Source organism: Scedosporium apiospermum (assembly GCF_000732125.1).
Source record: "Scedosporium apiospermum strain IHEM 14462 chromosome Unknown SEQ_SAPIO_0143, whole genome shotgun sequence".
NCBI classification, from domain to species: domain Eukaryota; kingdom Fungi; phylum Ascomycota; class Sordariomycetes; order Microascales; family Microascaceae; genus Scedosporium; species Scedosporium apiospermum.
In genome coordinates, this window is record NW_015971844.1 from 58,119 (window position 1) to 85,711 (window position 27,593).

The 27,593-nt window shown below is 51.5% G+C and overlaps 2 protein-coding genes and 2 pseudogenes across 2 annotated transcripts; 2 read left to right on the forward strand and 2 right to left on the reverse strand.

Annotated features, from left to right (window-relative positions):
• Positions 1-6,428: 6,428 nt before the first annotated feature.
• Positions 6,429-7,484, reverse strand: SAPIO_CDS9321 (annotated as a pseudogene; the record flags this gene model as incomplete).
• A 12,172-nt stretch (positions 7,485-19,656) lies between these two features.
• SAPIO_CDS9322 (Cyclin-dependent kinase 1) lies at positions 19,657-20,809 on the reverse strand (the record flags this gene model as incomplete). Its single annotated transcript, XM_016790749.1, has 3 exons — positions 19,657-19,933; positions 20,022-20,697; positions 20,773-20,809. The coding sequence occupies 3 exons, from the start codon at positions 20,807-20,809 to the stop codon at positions 19,657-19,659; spliced, it is 990 nt and encodes a 329-aa protein (XP_016639259.1).
• Positions 20,810-21,786: 977 nt separating this feature from the next.
• On the forward strand, positions 21,787-22,905 carry SAPIO_CDS9323 (Alkylated DNA repair protein AlkB; the record flags this gene model as incomplete). Its single annotated transcript, XM_016790750.1, has 2 exons — positions 21,787-22,057; positions 22,115-22,905. The coding sequence occupies 2 exons, from the start codon at positions 21,787-21,789 to the stop codon at positions 22,903-22,905; spliced, it is 1,062 nt and encodes a 353-aa protein (XP_016639260.1).
• An 818-nt stretch (positions 22,906-23,723) lies between these two features.
• SAPIO_CDS9324 lies at positions 23,724-26,930 on the forward strand (annotated as a pseudogene; the record flags this gene model as incomplete).
• Between the last annotated feature and the right edge of the window lie 663 nt (positions 26,931-27,593).

Genomic DNA, 27,593 nt, shown 5'->3' on the forward strand with positions numbered 1-27,593 from the left:
GCGAAGCCAAATCATCTTGATATCTTATTCGGGAAGGCTCCATTCCATTCTTCGAGCTTCCCCACAATGTACGGAGTAAGCTGCTGGTCAGCACGGAACCTTTACCTCTCAGATTTCCGGCATCTGATCGGGATGACAACTAGCACGTCAAGAAAACGTGGTCTGCTCCGCCATGCTCGTTTCCGATCATGGGGTCTCGGGATTAATCATCGCTTCGAACGTGGATACTCGACGTATACGGCTCGAGATGCCCCGGAAACGAAAAAGAAAAGAGGGGAGATAAGGAACTGTGAATGTTTTTTTTTTTTTTTTTTTGGTCCCATCTTGTCTATTCAATTTGCCTAGTCTTCAAACGGGCTGTTAAATGTAAAAGAGACAATTACAATGCCTTGGCATGGTCCATTTGAAATATACGAAGCAAATGATCATACTCGTGATATTACCACCAGCTTGTCAGAGCAATAGAGCGTCGGGGACAAACCCATGGCAATATTAGCCAGACCATCAAGATATTGACCCAAGACTTCCCCTCTGATGTCTAACCCCATTTCTAACCGTCCCAGGCTAGCCGAGATGGAAAATGCTTCAAGCATAGACCCGCGCGGGAGAGACGGCTTGATGCCCCTCTCCCATTTTTCCCGCCGATGGGGTCTCAATCATCTAGATTTAGTCTGGAAACGAACCATCCGATATGACTTTCACTCTAGACTACTTCCGTTTGCGGATGAGCTATTCGGACTTTATGGCCTTATGTCGGGCGAGACGGACGAGACGGACGAGAAGCGCAAGTTTCCTACACTTCGGAGCCGAGAACCCAATGTTGCCCCCCAAGTGATCCATCCTGTCCCCGGGTTTTTAGGAGCCCCCGAGTTCGCGTCACTGGCGGGCATTAGAATGTAAAGCGGAGCTTTCTGCGCCACGTGATGCACTCAGAGGGGCTTAGAAGCTCGATGGAAGCAGCTCGGAGGCTGTTTAAACTCTGTCCATCTATCCCTTCAGCGTAAGTTGACCTCTTGAAGGGGGTGTCTCGTCGTCATCGCTGTGCCTCGACCGTAGTTTAAATTTTCTTGACGATCCTCCTCTCCCGTCAGCTGCCATGTGCTCGCTATTCATAGCAACATGCCACGCAATATTCCCTCTTCGAAGGGTCCGGGCGTCTGGACGAGCTCATTTCGCCGTTGGTTCCCTTGAACGATGCCTGTCTCGGACACGGACGGACGGTCATACACAATCTCCGCAACCCACCAAGCCACACACTCGGACAAAATGCTGACAGCATTACGACCGCACATTGGCTCTCTACCTATCTGCATGTCTTTGAAGATTTTCCAGCTCGGCAGCGTTCACGATGTCTCCCCTCCTTATTCCTCGTAAAATGACATTCGCAGATGAGTCGTTAATACAACCTTTCAGAAGGACCTCACGGAGGAATCTATCGCCATGCCCCCAAGAAGGCATTTCGGCCGATGGACACACACACCCACACCTCTCGTCTTCCCCCACCCCCGGTTCGTCCCACGAAAAATTCCGGACATTTTCCTCACCCCGCGCACCGAAGCAAGCAGGTGCCCGGGATAGAAGAAAAGGAATGCACCAGGCTCCGAACACCTTCCCCCATTTGTGCATGAAGGTGGTTACATGATCTTTTCCACCAGGGCCTCAAAGTCCTCACGACTCGACGGAAATGGTCTGCCCACCAGCCTGGTCCGGCAGGTAGGTTTCATTCTTCGGGCAGACAGACGGGAACTTTTACCACTATTGATTCCGTTTCCCCCAATAGCCGCGTCGATGAGCCTAGGCTCGTCTTACGTGGGTCTTAGAGATCTTTCCTTCCCTTTTTTGCCTTTCGTTGAGGCGAGGCTTTCAGCACATTCCTTCCCCTTTACGTGGCTGAGGCGCAGCGCCCGTTTTATCGCCCATGGTAGCCTGCCCGGATAGTCGCGGTCCACAAGGGGAGTAAAAAGGAAATTCGTAAGCTGTTGGAGATATTGTAACTTGTCTGTACGATTCGATCAAATCGATGTATCGCAAATGAGCGGTACACGCCCCCCTTTAGGAGTGTGGCGGCGGCGATTCAGGAAAGCGGGAGATAAAGTAGAACAATGGAGGTGCATGTCTGTCCGACATCGAAGGCATCAATCACTTCCACATGGGAGTGGAGTTTCCTAAACATCCCGGAGGCGCAAGGCAACGGCCGGCACGCCACAAGACAAGGTTGCAGCTCTTGAGGTAATACAGCATTGCATTTAGGAAGATAAAATTCCAGTTCAATCAACTGCGCCGCCTGCGCATCCCCCACTTCCGCTTTGATATCAATATGTAAATTCCCACTCCTTCCTAAAGAGATCTCTCAGGTGTTATCAAGGCAGACTGTTTGAATTGAGCAGAATATCGAGACAATTTCGCCGACGAAACGCAGAAATCTCGGTGAAATATTAGGTTTATCCCCGAGGCTGATTCCTTAAAGCTCCAAGATTGAACACATCTAGACTCACCCCATTGATCAATATTGCTCAATGTGCCAACAGAATCCCTTCAACCACATGGGCCGCCTTTCGTACGAATCTAAATTGATCTCTCATATTGGCCAGCATCGCCTTCTTGTGCAATTAACCAAAAATGATGCTAAGAAAAGGGAAAAGGGAAAAAAGGCCCCCAAAAGCATCCCCTCGGTTCTTATTTTTGGAAGCGGCCAAGATCCACCTCGAGGGGCTCGTTTCCAAGCCCTCGGGTTTTGGGTGTTTGCTTACTTCGGTCTCTTTTGGGACTTGGAGCATTTCGAGCGCGATTTCGAGGATTATTACGTGGTCGGGCGACGAAATGTTTCGTCTTACTTACGAATGTCGCCGGTCGGACGTGGTAGCGGCGCTGATTTTGAAACATCCCTTGTTCCGTTGCTTACTCGGATGACGATATCCAAGAGAAGCCAGTGCAATCGCAATCGCACCCCGGCCTTCATAGCAATCGGCTTTGCTCCCTTTTACAGTCTGTCGGAGAAAAAGAAGAAGGTTCCAGCGATCATCTCGAACAGGGGAATCTTCTTCCAAGAATGGGTGATGTGGGTAATGGACCTACTTTGACACGCAAAGTGCGTGTGCAAGGGATCATTGAGGCAGATGATCCTTTTGCATAACATTTTTTTCTTCTCCTGGCTGCTAATAACCGACATGGCCCACCGATGATTGTAGTAAAGAAATAGCTAAACAATAGGAGTCTCCAATTGAGGCACTCGACAGGTAAGCTTCGTGCGTAAGCCCCGCAGTCTTGAAGGCTTAAGATGAGGGTCCTCATCGATGCCGAATGCTGATGGCCTATATTAAGGATATCTGTAAAGTTTCCAGTGCTAAATGCATAGCGTTACCTCGTGCTATCCTCAAATGGGCGATATCGTGTGTTGATGACAGGCACAGAATGCAAGGATTACGAATATGACTCTCTGTGCGGATGGCTCGAAGACGCTTCTCTCCCAACGCCAACAGGCATCTTCGAGTCGCAACATCGAACCGCATTCAATCGCCCGATGCTACTTAACGTTATTTTCAAGTACACAGCTTTACCGTGCCAACACCGATAATATCTGAAGGCTGAACGAGAGCGTGATCATCGCGTTTCCGGGGATGGAATGTCACCGCAGGGACTTACATGATGGCAGTGCATCAAATCCCCGATCCACCCCCTCAGCCCTCGCCAGCTATTTTCGGTGGAATGGGGGAGTTCGAGGGAATATTTCGTTCTTTTTTTTGGTGGGAGCTGGAAAGGCTGAAAACCGTTTATGCGAAGCACAAGTAGCAGTGGTGTCTGGGCACCACTAAAAACGAGTCCGAGACCTTGAAAGGCAGCCTCCTAGGCGATTCCAGCCTTTCGGATCGCTGTTGTTCGAGTCACCGTGGCCTTCCCCACAGACCTACTTCGTACTCATAGCCACCTTGCATCTGGACTAGATGCTCGTTAAATGGGCCAGCTTTGTTTTCTCTACTATGCTGGCCGTCGGAATTCTGCACTTCGTAAAGATCAATTGATCCATCAATATTCGTCATCACTGCCTCGTGATATGATCGGACCTTGTAGCCGTTAACCCTTGCCCTCATCCTACCCGCCAGGATGACCAGGCAGCACGGCGAACCCCCAACGCATCTAGGCCTCATATGACAAGGGTCGTCAAGGATCGCTGATAATCAACAAAAACAAGCTCAAGACCCGATCCATGTCCCCCATCAGCCATCAGCCACCAACCGCGGCTCACAAAGCACGATACCGAACCCGTGACCCGGCACTATGGAGTTTATCAACCGTTTGACCCGACATACGTGTGTATGGGGGATTCCTTTGTTCCCATGAACGGCTCCAAAGTGTCGGCCGCAACTACAACGACCACACCATCTCAGAAATCAAGAATAAGCCCAAAAAGGGCAAGTCGCCAACCATGGGAATAAAAGGCTCGCGAAACAGGCGGTCAAGTGAAGCTATCTTACACTACTTCCTGTCACCGCCAAATTCCAAGAGCTTTTTAGATTTGATCTTCCCCACCCTCTACCTCCCCTTTCCCCGCCCTTCAGGTGAAGAGCCTAGGCTCCCAAAGGATGTGGAAAGGCGTTCAAGGTTAGCTTTGCTCGTTTGTTGTGAAGAGGTAGCCGAAGGATCGGTCGCGATAGGCTGCTTCTGTTGGATCTAGTTTTATCGAACCCCGCCAGTCAACAGCTCCAGTTGAGCCCCCTCTTTTCCCAGAAGGCTGGGGCTGACTTTTCCAACCCCTGCTCCTCTACATCTACACCCAGCATCGAGTTCGTCTACCCATGTCCGTAAGACCAGGGATGCATACCAAAGAACGAAACCAAGCGAAGATCCAAAGATATTAGTTTAAACGGAATTTTGATCTCCCTTTCTTTCACCACCTCGGATGGAAGAAAAGAAGAGGGAGAATTCCAAGTCGTAAAATCCTCACCCGATATCAAAACTAGACCCATCCCAAGAACTTAGCTTCTCCACCTGTCTTACTCTCTTGGCTCCCCAAAAAAAAACAAGAACTCGTTCGTACCTCGTGATCGTCCGACATCTCCGCTGATCCTTCCACACACACACCCCCTCATCCCTTTCCCCTGCCTCCTACCTCATGGCGCACTCCTGCCCACACCCTCCAGTTGAAAATTGTTTCAATGCTTCCAAATCCAGACCTACCTGAGATTCATCCAAGACAAAACAAAATGTCCAAAAGTCATTGAGACTTAACCCTTGTCTTGTACAACAAGCAGGTTTCCAAAAAATGCAGGGTCAAGTGCATCTTTTGCCAACCAATATTTTCCCCGGATCTGTAGCACATTTGATATTTCAATGACATGACCGCTGCAACCGTACAAAGAAGTAGAAGAAACCATGTGTGCGGGACACGGGGCTACAAAACGTGTGAGCCGAAACCACCCCAAGAAAAAGGGCCTATTTCTGAACCCCGGCAAGGAAGGCCAGGCCCTATCAACAACGGCCGAGATGACACGCATGGTCTGCCTCGAAGGGGCCTCGAAAGAACCGCTTGTCATCTCTCTTTTTTTCTTGTTTTTGTTTTGTGTTGGACGAGTCGAAGGACCGGGTGCATTTCTTGTTTATTTACGTTCTACCTTTTCATACTTTAGGATGCGATAAGAAATGTATGAAATGTATCGAGGCAGGTATTTGATGTTGGTTCCACTGGGGGAGACGGGGTCTTGTGTTTGCATGTGTTCTCACCAGATGGCTTGTGCCAAGTCTTGTGATTCTTTCGCGTTGTATTTCACGTACTAGATCTATTAAAGTGAAAATGCCTCAGTATCCAACATCCAGATTTCTAAGGTGACCAAGAGTGGTTTCACTTTCACAGGCGAGGAGGGGAGATATTTGCTTTGTTTGAAAACCGGAGAAAGGGAATCGAGTACTCCGAAGAGCACCCTTCCCGATCTCGTAATATTATTGAAGAGAAAAGATATTCGATATGCGACCATGTCAAATGGTTTGATATCTTGATCCGTAAAGCCACATAAAATTGTAGAACACCGGCCCACTCAGTAAGATGTAGTAGGCTCCAATATATCCAATCTCGTCCCAAGATGCATGCCTACCCAAAATGTGCCGAGTATTCCAAAAGGGAACAAAAAAAGAAAACAGAAAAAGAACACCTCTCCCTGTAGTAAATATGCCCAGTGTTCCGTGCTCCCCCGTTCTTTTCCGAGGGTGCACCCCGGAATCCCGTATCCCGCTGTATCTGTCGTCCCTCCGGAACCTGTATGTATGATAAAAGACCGATGCTGATAAGCGAATGAATTGCCGACTCCACGCTTTTCGAAATAAGGTTGTATATATAATAGATGGGAAATCGCGCTAAAAAGAAGAAGAAGAAAAAAAAAAGAGACCGAAATAACGCCATAAAATGCCAAGTTGCTCTGCTCGGGTATCATGATGATCTATCGCGCCATCATCGCACTGCCGAAAACTCTGCTGAATACTCCCCGACTCGCGCGAGGAATCTTGGTTGTCCTGTTCTCAACGTTGTGGGCCATGGCCTGCTCGGGCGTAATCTCGTAAGGAAGAAGCCGTTTCCTGTGGCCCTTGCTAGAAGTAGTCGTTGGGTACTCGTATCCCGCGTAGTGCGAGGGTGTGTACACGGCAGTGTACTCGAGGGACTCGACGCTAGTGGGTGTGGTAGCCCGCGAGCTGGGTCGGCTGCTGGTAGAGGAGGCCGAAGAGCTGGCGTAGCTGAGGGGCGGGGGGCTGACCGAGCCAGATGAGGCCCGAGTGTACCGGTCGGACTGGGAGTAGTACCGAGGCGAGTACTGCTGGGGAGTGGAGCGCATAAGCTCCTCGTGCCAGGCAAAGTACATCCTCCGGTTGTCATCCTCGAGCTTCTGGCGCATAGGCTCGAGGTAATCATGCCAGGTGTTGTAGAGGTCTTCCTCAGTGAATCGAAGATCGAAGTCGAGGAGCTGGAGGAGTTGCTTCTCCATAAGATTGACTTCGGAGGTGCAGAAGCCGAAGTTGTAACCAGGTCCCTCCATGTTAGTATACCTGGCCCAATGCTTGTTCTTGGGGGAGATATCGTTAACGTATTTCGCGGCGAGGATGAGGCAGGCGAGGAAAATGCGGTGCGAGGTACACCTGAGACCCCTCGACATGGGCTGAAGCTTGTTCTTTAACCTCTGGAGGTAGATCAGAGCGGGCATGAGAGTGGCGGTTTGGACGTTGCTTGACCGGACGAGTTGGCGGATGAACTGTTCGACGGTCGGGAGGGCGGAGTCTTCCGGTGACACGGCACGGAGCTCGGGAGTAGTGGGCGGCGTCGGAAGGCTGGCGGGGGCGTGCTTCCGGACTTGAGCGGGCATCATATTCTTGTCGCAGGGGATGACATTGTCGGCAGCCTTGGCGAGGTGGCTGATGATCTTCGAGTCCACTCTGCTGCTGATGAGGTCATGGAGAGCAGCCTCCTTGAGTTCAGTTCTCGTGAGTAACCTGGTGGACTGCATTGTTTTGTATGTTGTTGAGGTTGATTTGAGTATGTGGGCGGTATGAGAGGTGAAGAGGTTGGATGGAAGAGATTGTAAGTGTGGAAGTCGGAAGTGAGGTTGTGTATATAAGTGGGATACTTGCTGAGGGTTAAAGGATTGAAAGGGAGGGGTGGGGTGGCGGAAGGTGGAGTCGACTTGAGAGATGAGGTGCAAGAAATAGAGGAGGTGATGTTGGGGAGGTGGGAGGCTAGTTCGATATATATCAAATGCCTCGGAAGGAGTGGCTCATGTGTTCCCGAGCGGATGACGGATCTGAGCTACTTGTTTAAGGGAATGCGGGTCGCTGGGCACGAGGCTGAGTTGGGTTGTCAGTTCCACCTGTCCAGACAGGGGCACAGCAGTACAAGGGTGGGTGGAGGGGTGGGTGCTGGGTACCAAGGGTACTTGGATACACTAAGCCTGAAAGGGGGTGCGAGAGGTGGGAAGGGGTGTGCTTTAATCGCTAAAGAGGGGGGGGTGTGGCGAAGGAGCAGGCGGCGTGGTAAAAATGCCTGCAGACCGCGGGGGCAGGGAAAAGAGTCAAGCAAGGAGGCAGCGGAGGGCAGGCCAAGTATGGAAGTACTTTGTATCTCTGAGATACGTACTTTTCCGGGTCCGGCGAGGTTATGACTTTAACGGGATGCCCGACAAGGGGGGGAAAAGCTTGCTGTGGCGCTGGGGAGGGACCCTGAACAGCGTGGATTCCAGCGGGAAAGGTCTAAGAGAGGCGCACTAACGGGTCGATAATCGGCGTTAGTGGTCGCAAGCGAGCTGATGGGGTTCAGCGATCCCACTGTTCAGCGATTGGTCCGGTCGGGCTGGGTCCTAGTTCTCTCTTTCGAGTACGAAGCAGTCGTCGTAATGTGGCTTACAACGAAGTGACCTGAGCCTCTCCGAGATTTCGTGGTCTCGAAAAGAGTTGTCGGAAATAGGGAAGATGCCGAGAGAGAGCGTGGGCGAGTGACAGAAATAAGCAAAGAGGGTATGAGATTACACCGAAATCTCACACAACAGGGGCAACTGTTATACAGCCGAGAGAAAATCAACTCTGGAGGATAGAGTGAGCTGCAGGGTAAAATGCAGGGAAAGGAAGAAGTAAAATAAAAAAAGAAGGATGGATTGCAGCAGCCCGTTCTTCTCAAGGCGTATCAATCAATGAAGGTGAGATCGAGAAAAGGCGAGATCTCGAGAATTTTGCGAAAACTCAAACTTTGGACCGACGTTGAACCTTATGTCCGACCAAAGGGGAAAAAGACGAAGAAAAAAATTCAATTCTCGATGGCGTCTTGAATTCGTCTTGTATTCGTCTCTTTTCGATTGTTGTGGCACTAAAGTCGTCGTTGAGTGGCAAGTTTCGGCTCCGTTGGGAAGGTCAATAATTTGTCGTGTTCGTTCAATACGGGAGAGCAGCTGGCAGATACGAGGTTGACAGGTTTAGGTGTCGAATAGAAATCCGAGAAATTCTCGTCTGCAAAGACAGCAAACCAAAGGGAGTAAAACAACCGGCAAAAGGATGAGCAAGCTCTTATATGCAAGGTGCTGAGCAAGCTCTTTTGTTCTTTGAGACGAAGAATTTCAATGTTCTTTGTTTGCAAAGAAGGCCGGTCGGGTGGAGAAAAGTGGTTGAGCTGGAGGCGGGAATAGAGGGAGAATATCAAAATGGATCCTCTTTGTCCCAAGGATTGATGCTAGTGATCTTAATATGGTGGATGGATGGCGGGGCTGTTTTATCTCTAAGAAAGTCTGTGACCAGCACAGAACCAAAAAAATGAATGACGACTGCAGTTTATCAAACGAGAGATATAATTGTACGGGCGGATAATGAGACGACAATTATGGGGGCCAAAGGGCGAAAAGCCACGACGGAATAAGAAACAGCGATTGCTTTGTTGCCTCTTGTCGCAGATAGAGCCGGCCGAACAGACTTCCGAAGGATGGATTGATGACGGGCTTGGTATTATTCCGCAACGATGACTCGGTGATAGATAGATAAAAAGTGGCTTGAATTGATGGAGATGATGAGATATTATGATTTCTTACTCCTCGAAATGAAGGGAGGAAGCTGGTATATTTAGCTTCTCAGGATTCCTGGCTTCTTTGGCGGCGGTTCCTTCATTGCGTATCTCGAAAAGATGCACCTCGCCATAGGTACAGCGTTTCCTTGCTCCATTTTGCTGTGCTGTCGGCGCCTCTCGCTCAAATGGGGTAAATGTGGGGATCTCGAGACCCGTCATGTCTTCCCCTATCCTTTCGCCATGAGACAGGTAGCATTCATTATTCTTTTTAGTTCAGGTCTGCAGCGACTTTGTCTCAAAAGACGCTCCCAGGATCAATGGGTCCCTGTGGAAGGACAGGAAACGAACGCGCAAGGCGAGTTTTGGCTGGAGGGAACACTTGCTCACCCGATTTGCCGTCGATGTTCGAGAGCCACTCGTTTGTTGCTGACAGGCCCGAAATCTAACCACCCGCAGCATCTTCAAATGTATCAAATGTTCCCGTTTGGGGGGCTCGAGACCCATCATTGCCATAAGTCGTGCCTCGTCGCCTTACACGGGAGCGACCCACGCGGAATGAAAAGGCGACGGGCAACTGGCGACTGGTGACTAGACACGAAAAGACACGGGGCTTGTCGAGCGACAAGGATCAGATTGATGCAGCTTGGGCGGGCTTGGTACCAATGAGCTGGCGGCCCGGCGTCTTCTGACTGGCTGATATCGCGCATTTCACGACATCAAATCCAACCACGCCGCGCTCACAACCCAAAGTCACGGTGCGCCACGAGCAACACACGTCGAATCGCCTTCCGGATGAACTGGTGGATTTCGACCATCCCTTCGCGTTCATGCGCTCCTATTGGTGGACGGGCGTGGCCACCGCCTAAAATTTGAAACAGACGACCTCCCAACAGGGGATGGCAGACATCTTTTAACTCGCCGCGATTGCATCGAGGAGAATCAGGAAAGGTCTCCAAAAAATGACCAAAGATTGAATGAGGATAATCGCTCATCCATACAGGTTGCAGTTGTTTTGGGTGTTCGGGGTTGACTGCAATGTAACTTTAGTATCGCATCTCGACTGTGTCTTCGATTTGACTAGGCATCATTGCTCCTTAGACTCTCTCGCATTGGCATTGGCATTGGCATGGATCGGACAGTGGACTGATGCCTTAATAATCTACGCCATTTCTATTTCCACCTCTTCCCGAGATCTCAGGCTAGGGATCCCCCCTCCCTTCCCAGCCCGTCGATCCCATCCATCTTGATGGGAAAAGTAACCGGGGCGGTGAGCCACATGCGATCGATCCCCTTGCTTGCTTGGCTGTCATTCTCTCCCTTGGTCTCACCGCTGCTGGCGCTGTGCATTCTCCTTGTGTTGTCTCTAGGCAGCAGAAGAAATCACAAGAAGAAAATTACTTCCGACTGCCCAACCACTGGCATCAATGCCTATCCGAAACAGCCAATCAATCTTCAAGACACGGCTAGCTAAAGACCTGTCATCCAGTGAATCAAGGCCCAAGACCACTTTACCAGCCTTGTTAGCCATCTCTTTTCCCAAGTGCGATATCAATCGGAAAGAGGAAATGGACCCGATAATTCGTATTCATCTCCCTGACTGGTCGGGAACTAAAGCACCCTTAGCCTCGAAAATGCGGACTCCATCATCAAAATGGCCAGCCGCAGGAGTAAATAACTTCCGGTACTTTGAATCAAAATGTCTCCTCAACCCGATTTAACGGTTTAATGGTTTCGGTCTCTTATTGGTAAGACGTGGTCGGCTTCTCAGCCATCCAATGTTGTTGGCCTCCTCATTAGCGACCTTCCTTCCTATGTGTTGTTCTGTTTTTCACCTTCCGCCCTGACTATTTTACCCAAACCACTTAGATCGCCGCGATCTGTTATCCCATTGTCCACATCCAAGCCTCATCCATCGGCCATCAACAAATAACAAACAACAAAACAAGAGCGGCCGAAGCCATCCATAACATCGTCGGCTGCCACGGAGGGTTGAATCGGTCCTGTGGAACGAATGATGGCTGGGTCCCACCTAACTTCATACTTCGTAATGCCATCTGCCCCGAAACCTGTATCACTCAATGAGGCAAGGTGGGCCGCTGTCAAGTCAGACCATGGTTGCTTTTGAATTTCTCTTTTTGGTCTTGCGATGCTAGTCCACGGTTATGAAGTAGATTTCTTAGACAGCCTGAGTGCCGTCGCATGTCCTCTCGCATGTCCTCTTGCACCATCGTGGATGCTGCTGAGCCTGCCAACCCCCAGAATCGTGAGGAACGGCATGACGCTAATTTAGTTGGCCGATACCAAAACTCGGGTTTAGACATCGCCAGTGACACATTTGGGGGTTGGATTGATTGGAGGCTTACACATGCATATTCGCTGGAACAATCGGCAGTTACTATTTTCCTTTTTATTTTGGCTTAACAACTGGCCGGACCTTCATGAGGCTTCGGTGATCAACGAGCGAAAAGGCATTGAAAAACAAACGGCTGGAGGCGCTTACATGTTGATGCTTCAAAAGGTCCCAAGATAATGACACCCCTAGCCTCCAGGCAACTTGGCATTGAAGCGGGAGGATCGTGGATGTTGATGTTGGTCGAGCACACAGACGCACCAGGTTAGCACGCAACGGGGAAAAAGGCACAACTTTCAACTTCGTTGGTCGCCAAGTGCCTCATCCAGAGCCTCCATCGAAATCACCACCACGGATTCGCATATTTTCCTAGTTTGGGGTCCATAAACCGTCCTCATCACTACGCAGTATCAGCGTGGCTTGGGTTGAACATCCAACACTAGCCGTCGATCATCTCGGTTGTTCCTGAATTTAATCGAGCTTTCAGCAGCATCCCTACCTTCACAACGAGAGGATTAGATTGTTAAATGAGCACAGATCGACTGGGTCTCGCAAGGTCACCGAAGATCCTCCTCGAATCCATCGAATCCCCCATACTTGTCCTGAGATTGCACCTGCATCAAACTCTTTATGCCAAGTGAATAATAACCGTCTGGCGCCAAGTGCCCGCACCAAAACCTGGGGAGTTGGGCCTGTGGATCGACCTTGATTCATGCCGTCCATCTCTGCGCTGCGCCAATCTGCGCCAATCCCAACCAAAGTTTATCTTCCAGGAACTATCCCGTACATTGAAATATTCAACCAAGATCCCGTTATGCAGCTGCAGTCCCTTTAACCAACTATGCCGTCCAAGTAGAGCGTTATTGCCCTTCTCCCACCAAGGCCGAATGGTGTATGCGCAGTGGCGCTGATCGCTATCCTATTGACGGCTTTGTCCCAGACGGAATTCTCCTAGGTCTCACATTTGGTGCAGATACGAAGTCGATGGGCTGGCACTCCTCCTCCTCATTTAATCCCGCGGAAGCAGTAATACGTGAGGACAATGTTTCTTGTGGCGTCCGGGAAGCTGCCGGACAGCGCATAGCTCAACCTGCCGCTTGGGTTGCGCTCGAGGTGATACATATTGACAGCATTGGAATGGGGGCTACGTATGGGCTGATGGTAATATTGAGATTTCCTTGCTTTTCAGCTGTCGATAAATTTTTTCCTGTCTTGGAGAGCTGGATGTCTGTTTCGGTGATTTTCTCAGAGATCATCAATACAGACAAGACTAGCATAGCACCGAGTAACGGGCAAAATGGCAGGCATTCCAAAATGTTGATACGACTGACATCAATCTAAGTGGTGTACTGTTATTAGTTAGCAGCTCGCGGCCCGATCGCATGAGTGAAACCAATTGATGGTGGCGTGTATTGATAGAGAAAGTCCAGCCCTTTTAGGGACTTCGCCAGTGGCTGGTCCTTCTTCGGGAATGACCACCCACCTGGATATCGAACACACCACTGCAGCTGGTAGGTCGGTCAAGCAATTCACCTCCACCGACGCTATTATAGTCTTGCTTAGTTGAAAAGAGACGGGCAGGACGGGAGAACCCAACACTTATCCTCTAATGTGGTGTGGTGTACATCAAAACTCTGGCGCAAAAAAAAAGCCCAGCCAAGGCCAACCATCGTCAGTTCCTGTTCGATACGAAGTTGAGGGTTTAAGCCAGCGAATATTAGTCTGTCGAAAGCGCATAATGGCGTTGCATCGTCTCGACACCAACAGCCTCACCTGGTCCCCCTGCGTTCGGAGTCAAGTCGAGGACACTAAGACCCAGTGCACCCCAGATCCAGCTTCTACCCCGCCCCCTTACATCGCGGCGTGAAATATTCAATATTGATCTACAAAATATTACCAAGTATAGGGCAAGTCTCCAAAGTACGAGGTGGCTTTCCGTTCCTGGAGAAAAGGCTTATGCATGTTCTGCTCAATTGGACTCGGATTCGATAGTTTGCTCTTTCAGGGACTTAGACGTATCAATCGATATTGGATGGCCGCATCTACGGATAGATGCATAGCGGATCTTACAAAGGAGGTGCATTGCAGGAAAGCGAGGAGGCGAACACATTACGAACCCTACTTCCAATTCGGCCCTAGTGGAGTTCCAAGTTTCGTATCACCTGAGGAAAAAGAAACAAAAGAAAAAAAAAAAGAAAAAACTTGAATAAAACGCGAAATACAAGAATGAACGGGTCTCAGACGGATTTTGATTCGTCTTCTCGAAAGCCCCTTCTTTCTTGGGGGCAAAATATACTTGTACCATGTGGGAATGCGTCTGTGAGGGTTCGGTTCACCCCACATTTTCAGGGGAATCAATGCATCTAATGGATCAATCAAAACTTCAATGTATATCATTCCAGATGAACCAAGGAGGCAAAGTTGAGGTATTCGTCAGGGGGGCGGCGCCATGGCGTACTTTTCGGCTTCAGTGGAGGACAGGGACGACGACGCTGCGGCGCAGCAGGGACTAATTCCAGACTCTCGTCCCTTACCTTTGGGGCTTTGGGTTCCTGGCAATCCATTTTCTCTCGGATTCGCACTTCGTACCGTGGATTGTCGCCGGGTATTTAGCCCCTTTCATCGCGGGATTCATAGGCCTCTTCTTACATTCGATCTTCAATCGTAAATCCGGTACCTGCGCAGCCTAAGAGTCATGCGAGAAATGCAAAGATCGCCGCTCGATCCCACCAACCCAACAAGAAATATATCTCCGCCATCAGCCTGAAATCCCAAAATCATGGCATATTCCGTCCATGGGCACATCCCTATCTATTCCCCCCCTCCAAACACTCAAAAATGCGGTGTTGGGTGCGCACGCCCTTCTTCCCATCCGCTTAGGAATGGATGGATATCGCCTGTTCTTAGCCAGCGTTGGGGATTATCTAGGCCCAGCGCATTGCCCAAGGACTGTGATGGTGTAAACCTTGCTGCCATAAAACCATAACTCGTGTCCCTAGTGGCCCATCCGTCCGATCCGTCTTTGTTGGGTCCAAAGGGGCGAGGGTACATGTGGGAGTCTGGGCTCCTACTGATGTGATTCGCTAGACGCCATCTTGAAACGAAACGTCAGAAGCCCAGTCGGGTGGTGTTGGCCAATCGATGAGCATCACGATCGCGATCACGGGGTTGACGGACCTGACTTACAGGCGAGAGATGATAGACTATACATCTAAGCGTTGTATGCAGTTTAGAACTACTTTTACTGGACAGCTCGACAGTGGAGGACGCCCGGTGGAGGATACGTATGGACCAGTAGATGCACACGTAAGACGCATATTCGTTTCCACCCTCATCGGTCTCGGAAAAAAAGAGGGGCCTGAGCCACCTGATAGTAGCCACGACTCCAAGTGTTGGGTTTTCGTGAGCCCCTCCTTTCCTATCAATATCGCTGGCTTTTGCTCACGAGTGGATTCAGATACAACCTTCCTCCTCTCTTCTCCACGAACCGAACACCAGATCACGCACGCATGCTGTGGCATAGCCAGACCCATCCCATGTGAAAACTTGGGGGTTACAAGTTAAAAGTCCGTCCGTGCCACATGACGACGACGAGAAACTTGAACGTTTGGTGTATAATAGGATCAAGTGCTGTTGGAGAGCTGGAGGGGGTAACTTTAGTGTCGGCGGCCGTCCGCAATAGTGGTATTTTCAGCAAGGACCAGGCCTATTATTGATAACGTTGTAAGCGTAGTTACTTCGTACTCTGGAAGAGTCCCTGAGCGCAGGGTGTACCCGCCCCCTGGTAGCAGATCGTGAGCTTACCAGTTTCGGTTAAATAGGCGGCGATCAAGTGACATTCACGGGTGATCCAAGCCCATTGCCTGAACAGGGGCATTGAGCGGGGAAGACACCGTAAATAGTAGCCAAAGGTATGGAGGCCGCACCAGCCACACCTGATGGCCTGAACATGAACACGAAAGCCGGGCGCCCAAAAACACCTCTAGTCACGTGTTTTAGGTAGTCTCCGGTGAGAGGCGTTGACACTTGGCAGCAACTTAACCCAAAATGACGGTAAGTCCCGACTCCCGCCCACACCTCGGACTTTGCTCGGTGCCCGCCAGAGAGTGCTGGAAGAGCCGTGCCGGCGATTCCTACTGGTGTGATCTCTCAGCTGGCATCGTCCGGCGGTTTCCAGTGGGAGCGAGAGGGATAAAAATTGAGAGGATCAATGACCTCACCGGGCTTGGATGGAGGCCAATGAGTCGGCTACCTCCGACCGACCGAACCCAACGCTCGCTTCATGGTTCCCATCGGGCAAGGGGGCGCCCTATGAAAATTTTTAGCAAGCATGATTCTGCTGCACCATCATCATTTTGGGGGTTCGGAGGATGGCGACACTTGGACCAGCCCAGGATGAAAAAAATTTATCTCGAATGACGCATGCAGTCAAACTTCGTCTTTCACGCTTCCAATTGATGACAGGCGATTGAATAACCCTCTCCTGGGATATGCTCGTCTACTCCTCTACTACGTTAACACCCCCAAAGGCACTTCGAGATACATCGTGATGGTGGCTCCCTGAATTATTCCTTTCTTACATGTTTCTTGGGATATCAGATGCTGTATGGACACTGGTTCGATGGTTTGAATGACGAGGCGCCGGTATTGCAGCATTGAAACTGTTTACGGGGCGACCCCAAGTTGGCGAGTTTCAGCAAGCGCAGAAGCATTCGCAGAGAGCCACAAATCGGCCCTCTTTTGCACACACCTGAGCCCCCATTCCGAAGCCCCTTTCCTTTCATTTTGTTTTTGGCGCGTTTGACCCATTGGAATCCACGCCATCCCGAAACGATGGATTCCACACCACGCATGAGCGTTTAGTTCGTCCAGTCCGCAGACAGACGGCTGCAGACGAACGGGAGAGGCCCAAAATAGCGGCCCCTCCCTCCTCCATTCTTGCTTCCATCCTCCCATGTGGATATTGTGGACCCCATGCTCTCTCTCAATGCTCCCCTTGGCCCATTTCCCTTTTCCGTGCTCATTCCTGGCGTCTATTTGGCCCCCATGGAAGGGTCGAAGCAGACAAGGGTCCGGATCCCCAGCGAACCGCTTGCATCGCCACCCGCCTCCGTTTCGTCTGGAGCTCCCGGCCCGTTATGATTGGTCCTCCTAGCCGCAGCGTGGACGGAAGCCGCTGCCTCCCTCGCATCTTCGCCCACCACAATTAGCAACTTTCTCATTTCCGGCCCTGCAATGCTACGATAACGGGATGGATGGCTGCGGTCAACCGTCGGGGCCAAATTGCAACTGAAATTAAGACGGACTCGAGCAGAGGCGTGCTTCCGATGCAGTCTTTTTGTCTTGTTCTGTAACATGCATGCACCTCTCCTGCTTGTTTTTGGGGCTGGGATCGATTCATGTTGAATTGAGAGCTTAAAACCGCCGTCTCCCGGAAAATTGGGGCAGGGCGCTTGCGTCGATTCCCAGGGAGATCCATCGAGGTGCATAGGGCGGCAAAGATACAAGCATTATCGCTGAGAAACAGCGCTTCGCGGTTGTACCCTGGTCTCTGTTGCCAGGGGAGCTGATTTCTAGGAGCGAGACAACGTGTCTGTCCCTGCGTGCCGGTAGTCCCTGCACAGGAGAGTGGGTGGCATTATGTCACCGAACAAAAATAGCTCGGAAACTGTTGTTTCCAGATGCCGGTTAGATAGAAGCATTACATCCGTGGAACTGGTGTGCCCTTTTGTGATGGCTTCACTATGAGACGATTTCCCACCTTTCGGCCCCCTTTTGTTTTTGAGTTCGCCTGCGCCCTCCATGCTATCGACTAAAGTGTGTCCCTATGCCAAGGTCAATGGTTCTCGTCGCAGTATCAATTTGCAATTAATCTTCGACCCATGGCTAGCTCAATAGGCCTTATTTACAGCCTAGAGAATAACTAGAATCTAGTATAACATTGCAATGTTTGTTAATATAGCCAAGAAATTCAATCGCCATCTACGGGCACGAGCTCAGGGCAGTGCTGGTCTCAGGAGGAAATACTTGTGCCACAGTAGAGACGGCTTAGCTGTGATGGGGTCTGAATTCCTGATGCTCTGGGGGCCGGAGGGTAGGGTGGTCCGTAGGCCTCTATGGGTGTGTTTGAGCCACTCACTTGTGCTTGCTCTCGGAGGGAGCAACCGAGTCTACTCTAGTCTACTCTTGCCTTTGATCCCTCGTGGTGGCTTCTCCAGATGCCAAGTTGTGGTATTTTTCATACTGGTCGCCGCTTTCTGAGTCTGCTCGCCCGTTATTTGCGTTGAGAGCGGAAGACGGGGGGGTTGTGGATTTGGAACTTCTGTACAACGAGGTTCCCGGCCGTAGAGTTGCACGTTGCAAGAAGTGATTCGTAGGGTGAAGAGAGGAGAATATCGTGGGGAAAATAAGATCATTGGTCACTCGCGGGAAATCTATGAATCTGCTCTCGTTCGCGATATCTGTGGGCCGTTGCGCTCCCCAGTTTACACTTTTCCGCCACAACACCATAGCCTGGTCGCAGTATTCAACCTGGGCAAATATCGTATTAGATGAGTTCTCTCACTATTAGGGATTCTCTAATAAAACCAGAATACATCATTCAAGCATCCAAGGTCAGATCTTATCTCGTGATTCACTGCAACTACAATCTAATATCTCCGGTCCTCCATCCCAGTTCGACTCATCGGACGCTCGCAAGGTGCATCCATTTCCGCAAAAGTATTGTCACACCAGCCGGTCCCCGGGATACAGTTTCAGCTGAGGTCCGAAGCAAAAGGTACAAGACCTGGGGAAAGACATTGCGGCTACTCCTGTCATCTCCACGCCTCCATCGTATCTCGGTGTAGCGGTGATTTGCCTTGTCATTGGGATTAGACCCGTCGCAAATACAACCTACACATAAGCTCCTGGGTAGCTAGAGACGAGACTCGTCCGGGGGAGTCAGGTTGGTCGAGCATGGGTGAGCATGGGTGAGCATCTAGTGTTCCTATCATTGCGACGTAGAAGCCACGACTTCTCGGCATCCCCATTCAATTATCATCCGAGTGGAGGCTGGTCACAGTCACACATAAAGGTATCACAGAACATGGTCTTCCCCTGTCACTGATTGAATCCACAAGAGAGGCAGCGATTACTCGACGTGGTGGGTTGGAAGGAAAAGGAAATTCAAGACGTCAGAAAATGCATTTGTGTACCGTTGCCGAGCCTACCGAGAGCACATGAACATGAGGAAAAGAGACAAAGGAAATTATAACCGGAAACAGACGTCCTTCCTTCTATCGAGGGTGTGTGAGAGTGTAGCCTTAAGAAATCCATGAGTGACAAAAATGAAAACGTATGCCCTGTGGGCCAACAGCTGAACAACGGCTGTTATGCACAGAGTGGGGAATACCAGCCCAACAGAACCAGCGGGACGATAAAAACATCGAATGGAAGTAGGAAAAGGCCAGATGAAAAACAAGACTAAGTCTAAGGAAACGCCGCAAAGATGGGCGTTCTGACGAGTGCTCACAAAAGACCCCTAAAAAGTCGAGTCGAAGGAAGGAGGGTCGAAAATCATGCTTGCCGGATCAAGCATCTCGGGGGTATCAGTATAAAGATGTAAGGTGGGTGATAATCGTGCCATTTGTTCCGCATAAGGATGGGTTCCTAGTGTATCCTGAATGCCGAGGATACTGGGATTTAATAGATGCCATAACTTCCTCGTTGAGAGTGAACACGGAAGATGCTTCGTGAACTCCCGAACATGAACGTCAGGCGGCAGAACCGTGGGGGCATTGCGTGATTATCGGTAGTAGCCGTTACCACGGTAAGTGGTGGTCGCAGCTGCGTCTTGCTGCGCGTGGTACTCCTCGAAGTAGGGGTGATTGCAAGACTGCTTGGCGGAGATGCGGCCAGCAGGGTCGAAGACGAGCATCATCTCGAGAAGCTCAAGGCCACGCTCGTTCAGGTTACCACACAACGGCTTCGAGAGGCTACGAGTCCACTTAGGGAAGGAGGACTTGAAGTCGGGGTATGAAGTAACGCCGGGCCAGACCTCCTCGGTGGGAGTGCCAAGTACGCTAGATGAAGAAATATTAGGACCAGAAGTCAAACTAGCGAAGGGTGTTTAGAACCCCCTAAAAGGGCTTGGGCCGAGAGTTTTCTTACCGGAAGATCTTGAAGATCTCGTCAATCTCCGAATCACCTGGGAAAAGTGGCTTGCGAGTACACATCTCGGCAAAGATGCAACCGACAGACCACATATCAACGCCGGTCGAGTACTGACGACCGCCGAGAAGAATCTCAGGTGCACGATACCAGAGGGTAACTACCTCGTGAGTGTAGGTTCGAAGGGGAACGCCAAAAGCGCGGGCGAGACCGAAGTCGGCCAGCTTGAGGTTGCCCTCGGCGTCAATGAGCAGGTTCTGGGGCTTCAGATCGCGGTGAAGAATGCGATGCGAGTGGCAGTATCGGACGCCACGACAGAGCTGCATCATGAACTTCTGAACGACGGCGGGGCCCATTCCCATGCGGGTCAAGTAGGCGGAGCTTCCGTCGGGGAGCGGCTTAGCGCGTCCACCCTCGCTGACGGGAAGGGACTCCATAAACTTCTTGAGGTCCAGATCGAGAAATTCGAACACGAGGTACAGCTTATGACCATCGGCGTGGACGATATTCAGGAGACGGACAATGGTCGGGTCGCGCATTTCCTTGAGAAGCGAGATCTCTCGGATGGCGGTGGAGGGGACACCCTCATCTTCGGCTTCGAGACGGATCTTCTTCAGGGCGACGACACGGCCGCCGGCGGAGAGATCTCGGGCGCGATAGACGACACCATAAGTACCTATCAGAAGTGAGTAAGTTTTAGGCTCTTAACGGTCGGAGTAGGCCCCGCGATCTCTATATGGGCGACACTTACCTTCGCCTATCTTCTCGAGCTTCTGATAGTTTTCCATTGCAGTAGCAGCCATGCTTTCGGTCGGGATGAGCTTTTTTCGCTCTGTTATATTTCACTGTTCGAATTGAGAGGTAACTGAAACCAAAGACGTTTGGGGACACTGATCCGGTATGTCCAGTGGCTCAACGAGGGACACGAGACTCGAATTCGGAGAGCGACTCGAATGCAAGCACCTGGAGCTGTCGTGCTGCTCCAGTGGATGCAAGGGTGATTCTGTGGTCGAAATGAGGGGCAGAATTGCGGTCGTGGCTGTGGTCGTGGTCGGAACCGTGGTCGTCAAAGGGTAGACGTGACACTCAAGAAGGGAGAGACAAGAGGTGGGGAGGAAGAAAAGAGAAGATAGCAATTATTATCTTCAAAGAGAAATAAGTGCTAGCTTCATGCAGAGCCTCAATCCTGTCTCTTGTGAACCACCTGGTTGGGAAGTTAGTGGGAGAATGCAGGTGAGGTTTCGAGGATGCAGAGGAGCCAGGGTTGGCCTTCATGGAAATTTCAGCCCAGTGATTTTGTTTACTTTGTACCCACTAGAACTGCTGGAATCAGAGGCTGCTGTGGCCTATGACAGCACTGAGCCTCGATTTAATGTTGATAAAAACAATTAAAGCGTGTGCACCACCGCAGCTGAGCAACGGACCGCGTCTCGTGTGTGTGTGTGGCGCGGGGTTCATCTTATCGATAAGGAATTGTTGATAGGTTGACAGGGGGTGTGTAGAAGAATCCAGGCACAGTTTGGGGCAGGAGCGAGCCAAGGTCACAGAGTATGGGCCCATGAAATTTGTGCCTTCAGTTGCAACACTAGCATTTCGGACAAAGCAGCTTTATATCTTCAAGCCCACAACTGTGACTCTTTGTAAGTCCCTGGGCTATCCTGCAATTTCAGCTCCTTCATTCTTCAAGTGACCTCCATACGAGGAGTCCAGGGCCCTGGGCGGCATCGGCCGGGGTTCTTCAAGTCGCAATCCCCACAACCCCACCATGACGCTGGATCTCACAGAGCTGGATGCCCATGAGCAGCCAGCCGACTGGTCGAGGTCTATATGGAAAGGCATCTCTAGAGCGGAACAGAAGGAACTCTTGTCGAATCCTATGATCACGGATCCGAGGTCGTCCGACCATCTACCCCGCCTCCGGCAGGCCGGCGCAATAGCAAGTACTCAATTATCCAAGGCCTACTCTCACCTGGGCCACTCGACAGAGTCAGAAGAACTGGCAGATGCGCCAATATACTATCACCCTTTGCTTCCAGGTCAGTGTGGCTGGCCTCCTCGGCTCGTTATCAAATTCACGTCGCTGAAACGAATAGCAGGTCTCCTCATCATTCCCAATCTCCTCAGCCCTGAAGTGCAGCAAACTCTTCTTTCTCGGCTGATCCATAGAGATCTCAGTAACCCCAAGCACCAAACTAACCTTCATCTTCATTATGATCTTCCTTATCCTCAAGACGAATCATCATCCCCAGAAGCGAGGTCCTTCTTCACCTATCCCCCAGACTCGTCCATCCGCTTTAAACCTAAGGACCCCACGGTCCATAAACCTCTGTCCATAAAGCAAGTTATGGAACGTCGTCTCCACTGGGTGACCCTCGGCGGCCAGTACGATTGGACGAATCGTGTTTATCCAGGCGAAGAGCCGCCGTCCTTCCCTCTCGATCTCGCAGGATTCCTGGAAGATTTATTCCCAGAAACGGTCGCGCAGGCTGCGATTGTGAACTTTTACACGCCAGGAGATACGATGATGCTGCACCGTGACGTGAGTGAGAGGACGGACAAGGGGTTGATTAGTCTCAGCATGGGGTGTGACGGGCTCTTCATGATTACGCCTAATGATATGAAGGAACCGCCCAAGAAAGAGGACGGGTCGGATTGGGATGCAAAGGAAGGGTTGGACTACTTGATTCTACGAATCCGATCCGGAGATGCGATTTACATGACACAAGAGTCCAGATATGCGTGGCATGGGGTGCCGAAGGTGCTAAAAGGGACGTGCCCAGACTTCCTGGCTGACTGGCCGGCGGAGGATGGAAAGTGTGAAGGATGGAAGGGCTGGATCCAGAATAAGAGGATAAATCTCAACGTGAGGCAGATGAAAGATTGATGAGTTGGATAGAGAGTCGGTTCATCGAACACAGGGCTCAATGGCCCTCCAAATATAGAGATATGATTTATGATTTAGTCCAGTACGTGGGCGGAAAGGAAAGCACATGCCTCAACTCTCCGAAACATCACTGCTGATTCCCACCGCGCCATTCATGCTGCTGTGTCGCGCACTCCTTCTCCTTAAGAAGTACGAAGTCACTCGTACTCATCCACAATCCCGCGCCAACGGTGATGTTCCCCCACAACGCGATTGCGTGCTCGGAGGTTGATAATCAAAATGATTACTCATACATATTTTAGCCAATCAGACGCAGTATTTAATTGCCACTTTTGGCTGTCAGGGTCCCTTCCTCGAAATTCCCCAATTAGGTTTAGCGCCCGATTGCGTGATCTCGTCTCAAGCGGACTCCGAAGCAATTCTAACCTGGATTTGCGGTGATTTCAGAGCAAAAGAAAAGTTTCTCAGCATGAAGAAGGAAGTCGGGACGGGAGTCGGAGACGGATTGTGGCCGGGTCTCGGGTGTACGTCGTTGAGCTTGTAACGGTTGTGCTTCGTTTCGTTGTCTTTTGCCAGCTTATAATAATACCTCGGAATCACATTCATTTCCTTCTCTTACTTTCCTCTAAACTGACCATTGTTCATTCCCCTTTCTCTTGACTACTCCATACTTCGGCAGTGCTTGCTTTGGTAGGGGGTTTGCTTCAGTCGTCTAGTCTGACTTGTTTTGTGCTCGGTTCCAGGTCTCCCTCTGAGCCTTTTCCCTCCACTTCAGCACATCCCCCCTTACACACAGTTCGGCGCAGACCAACCTAAAGATGCATTTCAAGCTTCAGGAGGACGCCGGCGGCGTCCAGGTTAACGCCCAGTCCGCAACCTTCAAGTCCGTTTCCTCGACTCTCCCCTTTGGCCAAGCAGTCCCCTTGTCCCACATCTCCGGCCCGACTTATGTGACAGCCCAGCTCCTGATCCAGCAGATCGCCTACAAGCTTTCTGACAAGATCTTCTCCTACTCTCCCGATACCTTCGACCTTGATGTCGCCGCCAAGGACTGGGCCTCGAAGGAGGAGAAGAACATCCACGGCTACCCCACCACCGTACTCCCCCTCCAGACGAGGACTGGTGCCGGCGCCTTTGCTCTCGGCTACATCTTCTCTCCTGACTTCGACCTGAGCAAGCGCCATATCCCCCAGACTCTCCTCGCCACCTCCGGAAGCCTTCGTCACCTCCGCGGAGCTCTTGATCAGGTCTCCCTGCTCTACGGAGTCTCTAGCCCCCTTGTTGCGCACGTCGCGGCGGCCGACTTCTCGTCGAACGATGGCCTCACTACCGAGTATGGCAGCGCCCTCAGGATTGCTGAGGACCTTGGCCTCGGCCTCGTCTCTAGCTTCTCCGCGTATGAGACTCAGCATATTTCCATCTTGGCCACCTTGCTCGCGAGCCTTGTCCCTACCCTCCATGTCTATGATGGTGTTCGCCTGCCCCGCGAGACTCTCCGCGTGGTGGACGCCTTGAGTGAGGGTGGTATTGCGGACGTGTACTCCAAGATCTCGAAGGAGGTTGCGTCTCTCAACAAGAGGCTCGACATCTCTGGCAAGGTTGTTGAGCTCTTCCGCAAGTTCAACGATGAGCTCGGCACTGCTTACGACCTCTTCGAGTACACGGGGCACAAGGAAGCAGAGCAGGTCCTCGTTGTCTTCGGCAGCACCGAGGCGCAGTTGGCCACTCAGATCGTCGGTAGCCTGGCCTCTAGCGGTGCCAAGATCGGCGTTGTCAAGGTCCGAGTCTACCGCCCGTTCGTCGAGGAGGAGTTCCTCAAGGTCCTTCCCGAGTCCACCAAGAACATTGTTGTGGTGGGACAGGTTGCCTCTGATTTCGCTGTGAACGACGTCGCCGTCCAGTCGTCGCTTTACGGTGACGTTCTCGCGGCGGTCACTTTCTCCGGAAAGTTCGCTGCCGAGCCCAAGGTGACAGAGTTCAAGTACTCGGCTTCTACGCTCCTTACCCCCGCCTTCTTCACCGAGGTCGTTCGTAAGACTACCGATATCTCTGTTGAGGACGACATCACCCCCTCTCTCCAGGCCCACCAGTATACCTTCTGGGACCTTGATGACTCCGCTGTCATCAGCACCCCCACTGTTCTTGCCAATGTCTTCTCCCGGGAGTCGACTGATAACATCTATGTTCACGAGACTTATGACAGTCTCGTCCAGGGAGGAGTTGCGCGCACGGACATCCGCAGCTCTAAGAAGACCATTGAGGCTCCCTACCAGGTAACCGAGGCTGACGTCGCCGTCATTGGAGATGAGAAGCTCCTCAAGGATGTTGCTATTTCGAAGAGCGTGAAGCAGGATGGAAACATCATCATTAAGCTCGCCAACTTCAAGGAGGAGGATGCTGAGAAGCGCCTCCCCGTTCACTTCCGCAAGGAAGTCCACGACAAGAACATCGATCTGTATGCTCTTGACACAGCCCTTGCTCCTGAACTCGAGAATGATGCCGTGGGCAGCAGGCTTCTTCTCGAGCTTGCATTCATCAAGGTCGCTCGTCCCGATATTTCTCCCGAGGAGATCGCTAAGCTCATCATCGCCGAGGGTAGCCAGTCTTCTCTCCAAGACTGGGTTAGCACCGTGAACGCTGCTCTCCGTAAGATCGAGGTTGCCGAGGCCTGGAGTGAGGTTCCGGATGGCACCGCGGCGCCCCGCCTCCTTGAGGCCGCCAAGCCGTTCAGCTTTGTTGCTTTCGAGAAGGAGGAGCCGGCGGAGGAGCCTGCCTTGAACGACTGGCAGGCCGCTGCCAAGGGCTTCGTCTTCAAGGAGGCCTACGGCACCAAGATCAGCCTGCGACCCGATCTTCCCGTCAAGACCTCAACCGTCACTGTCAAGGAGAACCGCCGTCTTACTCCCTCCGCCTACGACCGAAACATCTTCCATATTGAGTTCGATCTCGGCGATTCGGGCGTCACCTACAAGATCGGAGAGGCTCTCGGCATCCACGCCGAGAACGACAAGGAGGACGTCGAAGACTTCATCAACTTCTACGGCCTCAACCCCGACGAGCTCGTCCAGGTGCCCAGCCGCGAGGATCCCACCGTCTATGAGACTCGTACCGTGTACCAGTCTCTCATCCAGAACGTCGACATTCTCGGAAAGGTGCCCAAGCGCTTCTACGAGGCGCTCGCGGAGTTCGCCACCGACGAGACGGAGAAGGCCAAGCTTGCTGCTCTCGGTGGCAAGGAGGGCGCCGAGGAATTCAAGACACGCTCCGAGACCGATACCGTCACCTATGTCGACATCCTCAAGGAGTTCAAGTCTGCTCACCCTAGTTTCCACGATCTCATCAGCATCGTCGCCCCTCTCCAGAGGCGCGAGTACTCTATTGCCTCGGCGCAGGCCGTCACTCCTAACAGCGTCACCCTCATGATCGTTGTCGTCGACTGGGTCGATCCCCAGGGTCGCAAGCGCCTCGGACAGGCCACGCGTTACCTCCACCGCCTCCGACCGGGTGCCAAGGTCACCGTGTCCGTGAAGCCTTCGGTCATGAAGCTCCCCACGGACGACACCGCACCCCTCATCATGGCGGGTCTCGGTACCGGTCTTGCTCCCTTCCGCGCCTTCGTGCAGTACCGCGCCATGCAAAAGGCGCAGGGCAAGGAGATCGGCTCCATCCTCCTGTACCTCGGTTCGCGTCACCAGCGCGAGGAGTACCTCTACGGAGAGGAGTGGGAGGCTTACCTCGATGCGGGCGTCATCACGCTCCTCGGCGCGGCATTCTCGCGAGACCAGCCGCAGAAGATTTACATCCAGGACCGTATGCGCCAGACCATGCGGGATATCGTCAAGGCTTACATCACCGAGAGCGGATCTTTCTATCTCTGCGGTCCTACTTGGCCTGTGCCTGACGTGACGGAGGTGCTGGAGGAGGCTATTCGTGAGGAGGCGAAGGCGAGGGGTCGCAAGGTTGATTCTAGGAAGGAGATTGAGAAGTTGAAGGAGGAGGGACGATATGTCCTCGAGGTGTACTAAGTGGAGATTGTTGGGAGGTTTAATGTGTGCAAGCCATCTATTAAAAGTTTGGAATATTCAAATGACATTCAAGTAGCCATCTTTTTCTTCTTCAGTATATATCTGCTGGAATAGATCGTTTCTACGAGCAGTTGCTTTTTATGAAATCGGGTTGCCCGCCGCTTCCCCTTAACGTGACATTGTTGGAATGTGGGGACATCCCGCAGCCAGCCATTACCACCCGACAGCACAGCAAAATTGTAGGCCCAACCCATTTCTCGGGATGAATCGCATACGACGAAGACACGAGGAGAATCATATCCAAAGGACGAGGTAGTAATGTCGGTAGTAATCCACGAAACGAGGGCGACAAAAAGATGGGATAAAACTGGTCGGATGTGAGACAAAAAGTAGCAAAAAAGAATAAAAGAACTCTCCCTCGGGGAATCGAACCCCGGCCACCTGCGAATTGTTCTATGACAAGCAGGTATCCTGACCACTAGACCAAGGAAGATCTTTCGCGATTTGATGAATGGGTTGCTTGATATTCGGCAATAAGAAGGTATTCCCTCCTCCGATTTGCCGAGATTCTTCCTGCGTGTTCTAATCGAGAGGTGTGAGAAGATAATATTCACACTGTGCTTCACCAGCATCAACTTTTCTCCAAGCTCGCCAAATCCGCTT